The following is a 13154-nucleotide window of genomic DNA, read 5'->3' on the forward strand; positions in this document are numbered from 1 at the left end:
TTATTTACCCCATATAATATAGTTCAAGTCGAAAGTATGAACATTGTTATCCGGCATTTGCAAATGCTAAATAGTGATAAGCACAACGAACGTTTCAGAGATTTCTTATAGAGTGTATAATTATGAAAATTCCGTATAAATGAATATTTATCAGAATTAAGCAAGCTTTTTAAATTAATGTAATAAATTGATATTGGAGACACTTTTATTCGATTTTACAGACTTAGTAGTGCACAATTGAGTAGTATTGTTTTGAATTATGTCACAAAACATAAAATTTCCCGAACACCACCATAAATACCCAAAGCCATGCTCAAATATCCTTCACTTAGTTTGTTGTTTTGTAAGGCTTATCTAAAGTTTTTGGCATGTTGCAGCATTACTTTGGGTATCTTCTTTTCTCCATTGTGTTAATTAGGTTTCATATAGAACATTGTTTAAGTTCATCAACTGATATCCATTTAGAAGTCAGTTATTTCAATACAAAAAGTTCCTCTTATAGATCAAATACATTTGCACTGATTTGCTATTATTAGGAAATGAAATGAACGGTTGTCCCTGACGTCTCAAAATATTACGCCGATCTAGAACTCTTGAAAGTATATTGATAAAATTTCACTAGTATTAACGTTTAATATCTGTCTTGTGTTGTGTCTGTCAGTCTCTTAATATGCCAGTTGGCTGCATTGTTTTCGGACATATACTCAGCTGAAGATGTGTACCAGTGTAAGGCCTCATCCAAGTCACCCTCCATCTCATACGCGTGACCTAACAAGTTCAACGCTGTTTCGAAATGATATAGAGCATCAATATTATCAACATTCATAACGTATGTCGCTAAATTTTGAAACGCATGTAACTGTTTTTCTCGCATTTCAAGGCCCCCGTATGTAAAATATTGCAAATAGAAAAGATACGGTCGGGCGTCGACTACGGCCATTTCCATCCACATATGTTCAGTTCTTGTTCTAAGTTTAATGTCATCATTCAATGCCCTGTTCATTTCATACAGCAAAAATGGTGGTACACATGGGACCTCCATTCTTGTAAATCTCACACAGAACGCGATCTTATGTACAATATTTTTGTAATCATTTTCAAATGCATATTTACGAAACCCATCAGAAGGACGCTCATATAGCACACCCCGTCCGCAACCACACACTGACTGGACGCTGGCGTCGAATCTACGTTCAACGTCATTTAACACGTCCGCCGTTCTTAAAAGATCTCCTTTACAATATAATATAGACGCTAATTTCAATCTGCTAGATGCTACATCCGTGTCTAGTGCTATTTCAAAAAGTTGGAATATTTCCGTTTTGAATGGTTTTCCTCTCTGGAGGGAACATGATGAAGCAATACAGGCGAACATAGAATACACAAATGGCTTATATATCGATATCAATTCACGTTCGTACCTCGTGCTTGTTAAATGTATGTCGTGTATTTTCAAGCAAAAGGTTAAAATATCTTCAATGGGATAATTCATTATTTCAAGGCATGTTTTGTAAATTGTTCGAAAAAAGTCATAAGCAATTATTCCTGCAATACTTTCATGAGTATGTAATCTATGATCCACGAAATCATCATTACCATGGAATAAAGATAATCGCCTTCCAAAATCGTCCATTTCTATTTTTTGTAAAACAAATAAAGGACAATATGAAAAACTTTCCAGGAATTCCGTCAACTTCTGTTGATCCATGCGTGTGATTTTTCCTTCAAAAAGATTAACACCAGTTATAATGTAATGTGGACAAACACCTTTTCTAAGAAACATCTGAAGAGTTTGAAAACAATGTTGTAAGCAGTCCAAAAGTTTATTTTCTTTCCATTCTGACAAAGGTATTCTCTCCATTGTAAAGAACATGACGGTTTTGCAATGAAATGAAGTTAATTTGCTTTTAGCACTCAGCTGATTTTTAATAACAGATTTCTTCAGCATTTTTAATGTAACATAGCACTTCATTTGAACAATGTTAAACCCAAATACAAGAACTCTTTCAATAAGATTCGGAGATATTCTCCATTCTATGTAGTCGTTTACACTTTCAACGTGCCCATCCGGTACAAGAAAACATGAACACTCTCTCGCAACCTGAAAAACTTCTTTTGTTGGCCATTTTCCGGACCTTGAACGAGTAAACCAACTTTCAACCTCCGGTGGTAGAACCTTACATCGAAAAGCAGGGACATAATCGACATCTTCTGTTGCACTCACTGACGGGCCAGAGCTAATAAAATCTTTTCCGAACTTAACTTTGTAATGATTTGCCCAAATTCTGTTATGGATAAATATACGGCCATCTTGGTCGTGTACAACATCTGCCTGTCCAATATAACGGACAGGTTTTGGTATGTCTTGTCTTATCCGCTGAAGCCAATAGTGTTGTGGTGGTGTAGTTTCCTCTTTGACCATAAGGAAGTTTGTTCTGCCAGCGTCCCAGTCGCCCAGATGAGATATAATATTATATTCATCGTGACATATAAGGTAGTCGAAGTCTGATTTCATACCCAGCGTAGTTGAACCTTCTGACTGACTACCAAAGTTTAAACACGTAACATCGTCTCCAAGCATTCTTAATTTAATTGTTTCCAATGCCTCATTTCGCAAGAAGGATTCCCGCCTTCGCTTAATCATCCGCGAGCTTACACCAATATCGTCAAGTGCTCTTGACATACGGAGGGACATCCAGCCATATGCGTCCTGGGCCTTGCATCTGCATTTTCCCTTTTGGTAAAAAAATATACACTATGTTACTTAGTACACTTGTAATATACATGAATATCATTTAATCTATGTAGTTTCAACAAACTATAAATGAATTCTCTATCAAATCAAATCAACTAACATGTTATGCACTAAACATTTTAACTTTTATGGTCACAAACCCAATGACCATAATGAAACTGCAATCTTGTTGGCAAAGGCGTCAAAGTCAAAAAGCATCCAACCTCGAACACATTTAACCGTTCGTAAATCAATGATACATTTATTAAAAAAATGAATCAAATAACCCACTGAACATGTTATCGACATCATACAGTTCATCTCAAGATAATCAAGCAGCGAACCAATAAGAAAAGTTTAACTGGTAGGGTTTCTTGTCCAAGCGGTAGCTATTTTCTTGCAATTGTGTATCTTACGTCACGATTTATGACGTCACCCACATAGTGATGCTGACGTGAAGATTATTCAATTTCGTTGAGAATAATATGAATTTTACGTGATGGCATTGAATTTGCAATACAATAATAAAAATGCAGTATCTATAAATAGAGTATACTAGGATATTGCCGTGGATAGAGTAAGTTTATCTGGCAAGGCGGAGGAGCGAGTGTCCTTCTCTATCATTACCCTATTATTATATTTGTCCTGTAGTTTTGTATATAAAAAACCCCAATAAAGTACATGTGCCAAAAAAGTCTCAATACTGTTCAAATGTATCCAATACGTTTATGGTCAAATTAATTTAATTACAATAAGTCAATATCAATTAACAGAAATGCCTTTAAAAAGGCTGATACGTGAAACGGTCATCAAACAAGTATATATTGTACAAGTATTCCGCAAGACACAGGTCATGGTTTTGTTTTTCTGTGACGTTTCAGAATAGAAAAGAAATCCGTGTTCGCGGTCATGTGACCAACTGACTATATATTGTACAAGTATTCCGCAAGACACAGGTCATGGTTTTGTTTTTCTGTGACGTTTCAGAATAGAAAAGAAATCCGTGTTCGCGGTCATGTGACCAACTGACTATATATTGTACAAGTATTCCGCAAGACACAGGTCATGGTTTTGTTTTTCTGTGACGTTTCAGAATAGAACAGAAATCCGTGTTCGCGGTCATGTGACCAACTGACTATATATTGTACAAGTATTCCGCAAGACACAGGTCATGGTTTTGTTTTTCTGTGACGTTTCAGAATAGAAAATAAATCCGTGTTTGCGGTCATGTGACCAACTGACTATATATTGTACAAGTATTCCGCAAGACACAGGTCATGGTTTTGTTTTTCTGTGACGTTTCAGAATAAAATGAAATCCGTGTTCGCGGTCATTTGACCAACTGACTATATATTGTACAAGTATTCCGCAAGACACAGGTCATGGTTTTGTTTTTCTGTGACGTTTCAGAATAGAAAAGAAATCCGTGTTCGCGGTCATGTGACCAACTGACTATATATTGTACAAGTATTCCGTAAGACACAGGTCATGGTTTTGTTTTTTCTGTGACGTTTCAGAATAGAAAAGAAATCCGTGTTCGCGGTCATGTGACCAACTGACTATATATTGTACAAGTATTCCGCAAGACACAGGTCATGGTTTTGTTTTTCTGTGACGTTTCAGAATAGAAAAGAAATCCGTGTTCGCGGTCATGTGACCAACTGACTATATATTGTACAAGTATTCCGCAAGACACAGGTCATGGTTTTGTTTTTCTGTGACGTTTCAGAATAGAAAAGAAATCCGTGTTCGCGGTCATGTGACCAACTGACTATATATTGTACAAGTATTCCGCAAGACACAGGTCATGGTTTTGTTTTTCTGTGACGTTTCAGAATAGAACAGAAATCCGTGTTCGCGGTCATGTGACCAACTGACTATATATTGTACAAGTATTCCGCAAGACACAGGTCATGGTTTTGTTTTTCTGTGACGTTTCAGAATAGAAAAGAAATCCGTGTTCGCGGTCATGTGACCAACTGACTATATATTGTACAAGTATTCCGCAAGACACAGGTCATGGTTTTGTTTTTCTGTGACGTTTCAGAATAGAAAAGAAATCAGTGTTTGCGGTCATGTGACCAACTGACTGTAGATAAACTTCAAGTGGTGAAATAACCTAATAAAGCAAAATTAACAGGGCACCTTGAAATTGGATCGATTTGTATGCAAGTGACAGGATGAAAAACACTCATATCTGTTGAAGCATGTAGCATTGATTAATTGGTAATGCATGGAATACGTAGTACATTTATGTTCATATAATATAAAGTGCTGAAATTTCTTTAAGAACAGATTCGAATGATATGATAAATAGAGTACTAGGTAAGTGTTAAACATAGGTCAAGTTTATCATAGTCCGCCCGAACATAAAATATTCTCGCCAAGGTTCGTGCTTTTATATCGCATGATAAACTTTATCTATATCAAACACTAACCTAGTAATCTCTGTTTGTTTATGATATGAGAAGTATTTTGTTTTTATCATTGCTAGTCGGATTGTTATTTGTTCAATATAGGCACACACTTTGAATGCATGTAATTTATCTGATGGCTATAATTACCGTACAAATAATTAACGTTAAACTGCTGACACGACTTCGCATTTTGGCCAAATATTCTACTAGCCATAGGAAAGATCCATGAACACACGTACACAGACAGGTATGTATACAGTGATACGTGTGTATTGATATGTACACGAAATCAAATCCAAGTACAATTTTGGACATTTTGATACATTTAACTTACAGAGTGCTTCTGTCTAGTCATTGGATGTTTGTCGGGGTACCTCTGTTCGGTATGGTTGTAGCGCAGCGTCTGAAAAAAATACACGCTGCATCATGAGGGGCGGATCAAGGCTTTGAGCCGATGCCTTTTTTATCAAGATAACATTTCAACTTGTGAGTTTTCGAAAGTTCGCTGTCATTCTCATTTTATAGTTGAAACACTAATTCAATATCGTAAAATATTTGTGATAAAAACAAAACAAATTAACTGTATTGTCAAAGCAAGGAATGATTGTTTGTTTTAAGAATTTGATCTCATACTTTTTCCGACCACAAACTTTGTGTTTTTATTAAATAAAATAGTATTCAGTTTTGTAGTAAACCTATCAAATATTGTTTAATAGATTTACAGTACAATTACAAACAATATAAAACGATGATTCGGCCAATTTCAAAGACACCGAATAAACACTGAGACATCAAGTAGACGAAATACTGATTATATTTATAAACCTGCTTGTTATACACATAGACTCTCTGTAATCAACGTTTATTGGTTAAATATTGATCTGCTTGTTTATTCTCTTCATCATAAATGTAAATTTAATATTTTAAAGCGTGATCATATTAATATAGTGGGTCTTGATCGATAAACTTATGACATAAGAAACCAGATAGGTAATAAATGGTTGAGATTGGGTGATCGTCAATTTTAGTTACGAATAACATTGATGTAATTGTTGACAACTTAAAGCATAAGCGAGAAGGTATGCCTAATAACAATATCAAGTAAATTATAAGGTAACAGTAGGCTCATTTTGACATGAATTGAGGTGAAATTTGGTATGCTTGATAGTTAGATACTAAAATATAAGTCGATAATATTGTTTTAATGTTTTCATTTAAAGTAGCTCCTTTTTTGCAGACTTGAAGTAGTCCGATTAGTGTTCACTTAAACTTTCAGTACTTACTATTTTATCTTTCGTTCTGTCCTGTCCTTTTGTTTTTCGAATCCACTTGTGCAAGAAATAACATAGTGTCAATCCTGTCACCCCAAAGGCAACTGTAGCAATTAACCTGTACATCTAGAAAGCAAATAATCAAATATCATTTTCTATTTTGATATTGTTTTGAATTATAAAATATTTGTCTAAATTATCAAAGCGAAAATGATATAAGCAAATATGCTGATGTTAATTCTACAGAAAGATTATTATGTATATACATCTTATACATGTATATTACGTTCATAAATACGAGTGGCAGCGACAATTGTTTACCACCTGGTATACCCTTCCCTAACGTAGTGTAGCCATGTGAATTACACAAACCATTTAAACGTATTATAGTTGAATGAATGACTTACTTTTGATTTGGAAATATGTTAACACCCATTAATCCAAAACGTTAAGTAGAAAGTTTAATAACGGGATTTTACCATTCCTTTTGAAGATAAAGTCCTTTAACAAATTCAAGATAAGCTCCACAGTGTAGTGCTATATCTGCTGTTTATCAGAAAGACTTTCTAATCTTTAGACTTTAACAATACATAAATGCCTTACGATATGTTTGATTTATCGGAAAAAGGAATCACATTTCATTATATCGACAAACTACCGCAGATAAGTTCATTGCATTGTCGACAAAACTATGCAGGACCTTATCTAAAGATAATATCACGCGTTAAACATTTTTTTGCAATGGTTAAAGGTTATTAGTGCATGAAATACTAAATATAGTTATGTCTCATTTTTTAAACTTTTATACTTCATGCTAATCAAATCCTTTATCATTCAACATAATAATTTTCAAAACCTGTTCAGTTCATTTACAAATGACAAAACATATTATACAGGATTTTATATGTTTGGTCATGGCTTTCGGTTGATAATTTTTCAAGTGAAAATATTACCCCTCGGGCCATAATTCTTCCCACTGGGGCAATTATCAACCGAAAACCATGGTCAACCATGTATTATTCTTTAATTAATAAATATTTTCTTAAACTAGTAACACAGTTGTACAGGGCGTTTTTTATTCAGTGTTGACATTCAAAAAACAAAACAAACGAAACAGCAAAATTGTATGTATTTGAAAAACAAGGACATACACTACTACTTACAGTAACGGATCAGGTGATATTTTTGGCGGGAAACATTGTAGCCCGCTCAGTGCTTCTTCTTCTTCTTCTTCTTCTTCTTCTTCTTCTTCTTCTTCTTCTTCTTCTTCTTCTTCTTCTTCTTCTTCCTTCTTCTTCTTCTTCTTCTTCTTCTTTTTCTTCTTATTCTTCTTCTTGATCTTCTTCTTCCTTTACTCCTCCTCCTCCTTCTTCTTCTTCTTCTTCTTCTTCTTCTTCTTCTTCTTCTTCTTCTTCTTCTTCTTCTTCTTCTTCAAATTCATCTTCGTACCCACAATTAATTTTTAAATGTCGTGACAATTATTTATAAATTGTAACGTTTAAGATATTCATTTCATCGTATTTTCTAATTGTCATTTGCTGCTTCCTTGCCATGTTTTTCTGCAAATATACTGTGCGTATCCTAATAATGTCACTATTGATTATTCTAATCAATACCGTATACAAACTGATTGTGATAACCGCATGCCATTATTTCTACGCCAAATTATAATGTCACTTTAATGACACCATGACGTCCTAATTGTGTTGACGTTGTTTATTTAAATATACTCAGTTTCTATCACCTGGTTTAGACTCAAACTCGAAATGCGCTGTAGTGGGTTTCTTTGTTGGATAATTAACATTATTGAAATGTTCAAACAAATGTGTATTTACATACAGAGGATTTTCAACAAGCTCAGAGTTTTTTCACCATTTGCGAATGTGGCCAAGGTGCATTGTGAAAATAGCGACAAAATGCCTAAACTTGTAAATATAAGATTGTATATTTCAAAAAGAAACAAATCAAAGGCCAATTTAAGATCCTGGAATGGAATCGAATAAGACTGCATTTAAATGTATCTGGAATAGTTGACTTATTTACAGTTGTATAATTTCTTTCAGAGGGCAGTATGGTACCAATGGTGCAGCCGGCGCTGAATTCATGGCTTGTCCTAATAAAATTCGCAGATGTGGTAATAGTAGTGCTATATGTAATTCGGACAATAATGCAACAATCAAGTAATGCTTATAGCCAAAATATTCGTGCATGTTTGTACAATTACTCAACAAAGAATGACAAAATTTAAAAAAATAACGTGGTAGTAGAATTTCATCATGATAACACTTTTTCATCACTTTTTAAATTAGGTCCAGGTGGAGGTATAAAACTTGAAAATAATTGTCATTCGGAGCATTAAAAGAAAGCATTTAAGCTGCCGTCTCACAACTTGACAGCCCTTCTGGGTCTTTTCGTAAAAGCCTTGCAATTGATATCAAAGTAGTAAGGGGGGGATTCTTAAAATTAAAGCTTTACAAATATATGGCTTTAAACGATAGTATGTTTTTCCAAAACAAAGGTATGTTCTGTTAAACGTAAACTTCTATGACTAAATTGAAGGAATGTATTCCAAATTCAGACGATTCTGATAAATCATTTGTATTAATAATGTCAAAACAGTAACTGTCTGTGTGTGACTGTCACTAAAAGAAATATTTTTCTGTCAAACGTAAGTATCGCTTTAAGCCATAACACATCAATCCTCAAACTTAAATATGGAACACCGTGAACTAATGTTTGTCAGCAGTCTAATATCACAGGTTTCTAGACATTTGCACACTAATTGGCTCATAAAAGGACAAAAACTAAAAAAGGTGTCAAAACACTTAATTTGTGTGGATGCAGCTTTAAATTGGTGCTGCATTAACGATTCTGTGAATCATGTTCCATAATATTGTATAGGCTTTTGAAATAATTGATGTAAAAATCGCATTCCTATTTTTGCTTTTGTATTTTATGTTTGATTATGGTTTTATTTTCTAAGATGATGTAATAAATATCACTAGATATTTAAACTAGTTAATTTGCGTCCAGCCTACAAATTTATTTAAAGCTTTCAAGTTAGAATACAAGTCTATAATTATGTGTAATATATTTAAACAAAAAAATTCAAATACAGCTCTGGAAATCTGACTAACAGTTATGCTTAAGTTCTCTTATTGTGAATTTACGGTTTAAAACTGGTACATTTAGTATTTTTCAATGAAGATTTAATTTTGTATTGACAATTCAAAGTCATGAATGGGGGTTAAACCTCAGAAAGATTGTGTAATCAATCCACTTAGAAGTTTTGGCAAGGTAATGCAAATTAAAAATGGGAGAACAAAATAAATTATACTAATCATTACACTGGATTGCATACATATGGCTTAGTAATTACTTGACTTACCAGAACCTATTCTGAATATCGGACAGGCAAAACAATATACACTTTCAATATGGCCCTTTACTTGACCACACCTGAATATGGGAAAATCATTACAAAAATGAGTTTTGAAAAAAGATTTGACCAGCTCTGGTCAGTGAGTAAGTGCAACAGAAGGTGTCTATTATGTCCCTGCTTTCCGGTGCCTAATTATACCACCGGAAGTTAAAAGTTGCCTAAATTCTTCATGGTCAGGTAAATGACAAACACAAATATTTCAAGAAAATACAATTATATGCAATAGTTTTTCATAGACAAAAACCAATTAGCATAAATATTTAACACTTGAATGATTTCCATATATAGATGAATTTCACACATGAACATCTAAACAATCTACAAACATTTATTCGCAACACAAAGTGTGATTAATACCTTTTTCCAATCATACAGTCTGACACCATTTTTTATCCTTTTTGACTAATATTTACAAAATATACACAATCCCGGCTTGTTTGATGTTGTTTTTTGTGAATGGTAAAACTCATGGGATTACATGAAGCACATAGGAATGTCAGTCAGGTTAGGTTTTATCGTCGTCCTACTGTCCACGAACATTGAATCATCGGCGACCAAGGCCTTCACCACAAGCACGCCCTCGTTGCCTCATGGGGACAGGAATATCATGATCCGCTGCGTCGGAGGAATCTGAAATTTTAATAAGCAATATTATAAATAAATGTTCATTGTAGTATAATGTTGTATGCATTACTTAAACAGTTTGATGATAACACAAGAAAGGTGGTGCTCGTTTCTTGGCCAAACTTTATTTTTCTATTACTGTCCACACATTGCATATGAATTAAATAAACACTATACTCTGTAGCAAAATAAAAACAAACATGCATAAATCATTAAATGTATAATTTTGAAGGAAACAAATAATACAAAACATGCATCATATTTGCTAACAACAAAGAAGTTAAAATACGCACATGAAGTTTTTACCTGGACAGGTGTAGTAGGTATAGATGACCGATCCGAAACTGTCTTTTCAAGGTAACGGTCATCCGAATTCCCGTCAAACATGTCCGAACCAAATTCAAACTTTGGATAATTACTGCCATTCACGATGAAGTTCAGCACTTCTTGCCCAGTATATATACGTTTACTTTAAGCGGAAGCCAAATTAAACAAACACATTTGTCCAAAATTTAATCAAACTTTAAATGGTGGTAGAATTGCCATTTATTCACGTTATTTTCAAGAACCAGGAAGAGTAACAAATGTTTTCATGTTGCCAATTAAGTTTCGATCATCTAGACGCTTGTATCCGGGTCTATATTGTTCATTGACTCTAATTAAAGCGGCTGCATGATTGAACTAGTCGGTGCTTTGATAACACGGTTATAAGGGAAAAGGCTACATTCTACTAAACAAATTAGTGCTCGTAAACAAAACTATTTTCTTAGATGGTGCGGGCGCAAGTGATAAAAAATAATGTTGGTGTATGCAGAGAGTAACGTAATATTTTTGCAAATCAGGTTATATTCGAACATTTCACATAATTCAATCACGTAGCAATTTGTATTTCAAGAGATCAAGCATTGGCCACGCTATGTTTAATTTCTAGCGAAGGCTGTACACAAGTATCATAAAAATAATGAATTTAACAGTTTTGTGCGCAGTGAAATGGTGATTGGATATACGAAACATTGCATGAGGAGGAGAGCAACCATTAATTGCTGTGTCAGATGTCGAATAGTCTAACTGTTGGTGCCTAGCACCATCAAACATCGAAACAATTGACATATGAAGTTGTAATAAGTCAATGGCAATAGAAGTAAGCTTATAACCGAAGCAGCATCATGCATTTAAAGATTTATATTAATCTACGATATGTTGATATTGTAAATAATAAACTTGACAAAGATTTGTGTCGCGAGACCTATAACATTATAAACGCTAATTAGTGGAATGTTACGGAAGTATGATATGTGTGATAAACATTACTTTATGGGTGTTTTTGTCATTTGTTTTTAAACTTCAAAGCACGTAAGTCTAATAATTTAGGCATGGCTATGAGCTTTAACTCCAAGAAATAATCAAAGTAAAAATATCATTTCACAAACGGCTTTTAAATTATGATATATTGCGCCAACAGATAGGTGGGTACTTTTATATCAGAGCAGCTTTCATTTGTTAAATTATAATTAGTTTTATAATGTTTTGCGCAAGTCCAGTTTTCCGTTCTGTGTCATTGGCATTGACACTATGCCCTTGAATGGGATTCACGTTTAAATGTACTAATATACTTGTTTATGTGCTTTCATATAAATATTATTATGGTATTATGTAAGGTTCTCCATATTGGCTTCAAAAATGCTAACACGGAATACATCTTGTTTACTCCAAAAACATATATTCTAAAACCGAAAAAGACGTCTCTGAAAAGGACTTAGGTATACATTTCTCAAATAACTTCAGTTTTGACTCAAACATAAACAAAACTGTAAATAAAGCAAATAGCCTGATAGGTCTTCTCAGGAAAATTTTGTGTACGTGGACAAAAAAACTTTCTGATGCTGTACAAAACCCTCATTCGACCTCATATTGACTATGGAGATATGATATATACCCTTGTCTTAAGAAACTTAAACAGTTTATTGAAAACTGTAAAAGACGATCAACAAAATTAATTCCGGAAATTTCTCATCTACCATATGAGCAGCGTTTGAGTGAGCTGAGCTTGCCATCTCTAGAATACAGAAGGTTGTGAGGTGATCTCATACAAGTATTTAAAATGATCACATCGATGACATAGACTTTGCTACTTTGTTTACCTTATCAGCCAACACATCAAACCGTGGACATAATTACAAGATACACAAACCAAGAGCTAATAAGAACATTCGTCTATACTCGTTCGCCCATAGAGTCATAAACAATTGGAATGCTTTACCAGTTGATATTGTAAATGCAAAAAAATGTGATTATATTTAAGTCAAAGTTAGATAAGCTGTGGCAAGCAAAGAGGTTTACTCTTGAAAATGTGTACTAATTAGATCCAAAACAAGATACTATTAAAAATATGCCAAACCGGACTGGAGACAACGCATAAACAGACATCGAGGGGAAAGACAGGCCTTCGGGGCCTAACAGTTTCCCTCCAGAACCAGGTAGAAACAGGTACAATAAACGTATGATATAAAACTTCCAAAACTTTATAGTGAGTAATGACTGAGGGGGACACGTCCAGGGTGTGAAACATATTTTGCTGACATTTCCAAGACAGTTTAAAATTTTGCACATCAACATATATTAAAACTTGTGATTTTGTTTATCTAACATGGAAAAATAGCATATGT

General features: G+C 34.0%; 2 protein-coding genes across 4 annotated transcripts in view; both read right to left on the bottom strand.

The window, feature by feature from the left end:
* The window catches only part of LOC128222009 (RB1-inducible coiled-coil protein 1-like), a 52223-nt gene that overhangs the window by 17582 nt on the left and 21487 nt on the right, over positions 1–13154 (bottom strand). The gene's annotated exons all lie outside the window — the stretch shown is intronic.
* LOC128222008 (uncharacterized) lies at positions 131–8099 on the bottom strand. 3 transcript variants are annotated; one of them, XM_052930739.1, is made up of 4 exons: positions 7586–8099; positions 6435–6548; positions 5486–5554; positions 131–2734 (listed from the first exon to the last, which is right to left on the bottom strand). In XM_052930739.1, the coding sequence occupies exons 2-4, from the start codon at positions 6546–6548 to the stop codon at positions 632–634; spliced, it is 2286 nt and encodes a 761-aa protein (XP_052786699.1). In that variant the 5' UTR covers positions 7586–8099; the 3' UTR covers positions 131–631. The 3 variants fall into 3 exon arrangements, with proteins under 3 accessions (XP_052786699.1, XP_052786697.1, XP_052786698.1); XM_052930737.1 differs by lacking the exon at positions 7586–8099 and adding an exon at positions 6902–6975; XM_052930738.1 differs by lacking the exon at positions 7586–8099 and adding an exon at positions 6830–6939.

The sequence above is a fragment of the Mya arenaria genome, chromosome 16, assembly GCF_026914265.1.
Source record: "Mya arenaria isolate MELC-2E11 chromosome 16, ASM2691426v1".
Lineage (NCBI taxonomy): Eukaryota > Metazoa > Mollusca > Bivalvia > Myida > Myidae > Mya > Mya arenaria.

Coding starts and splice junctions, on each gene's coding strand:
- LOC128222008 (XM_052930737.1), bottom strand. Junction 5,555..6,434: donor ACAGAACGAAAGATAAAATA/GTAAGTACTGAA, acceptor TATTTTTTTCAG/ACGCTGCGCTACAACCATAC. Junction 2,735..5,485: donor TGACTAGACAGAAGCACTCT/GTAAGTTAAATG, acceptor TTTTACCAAAAG/GGAAAATGCAGATGCAAGGC.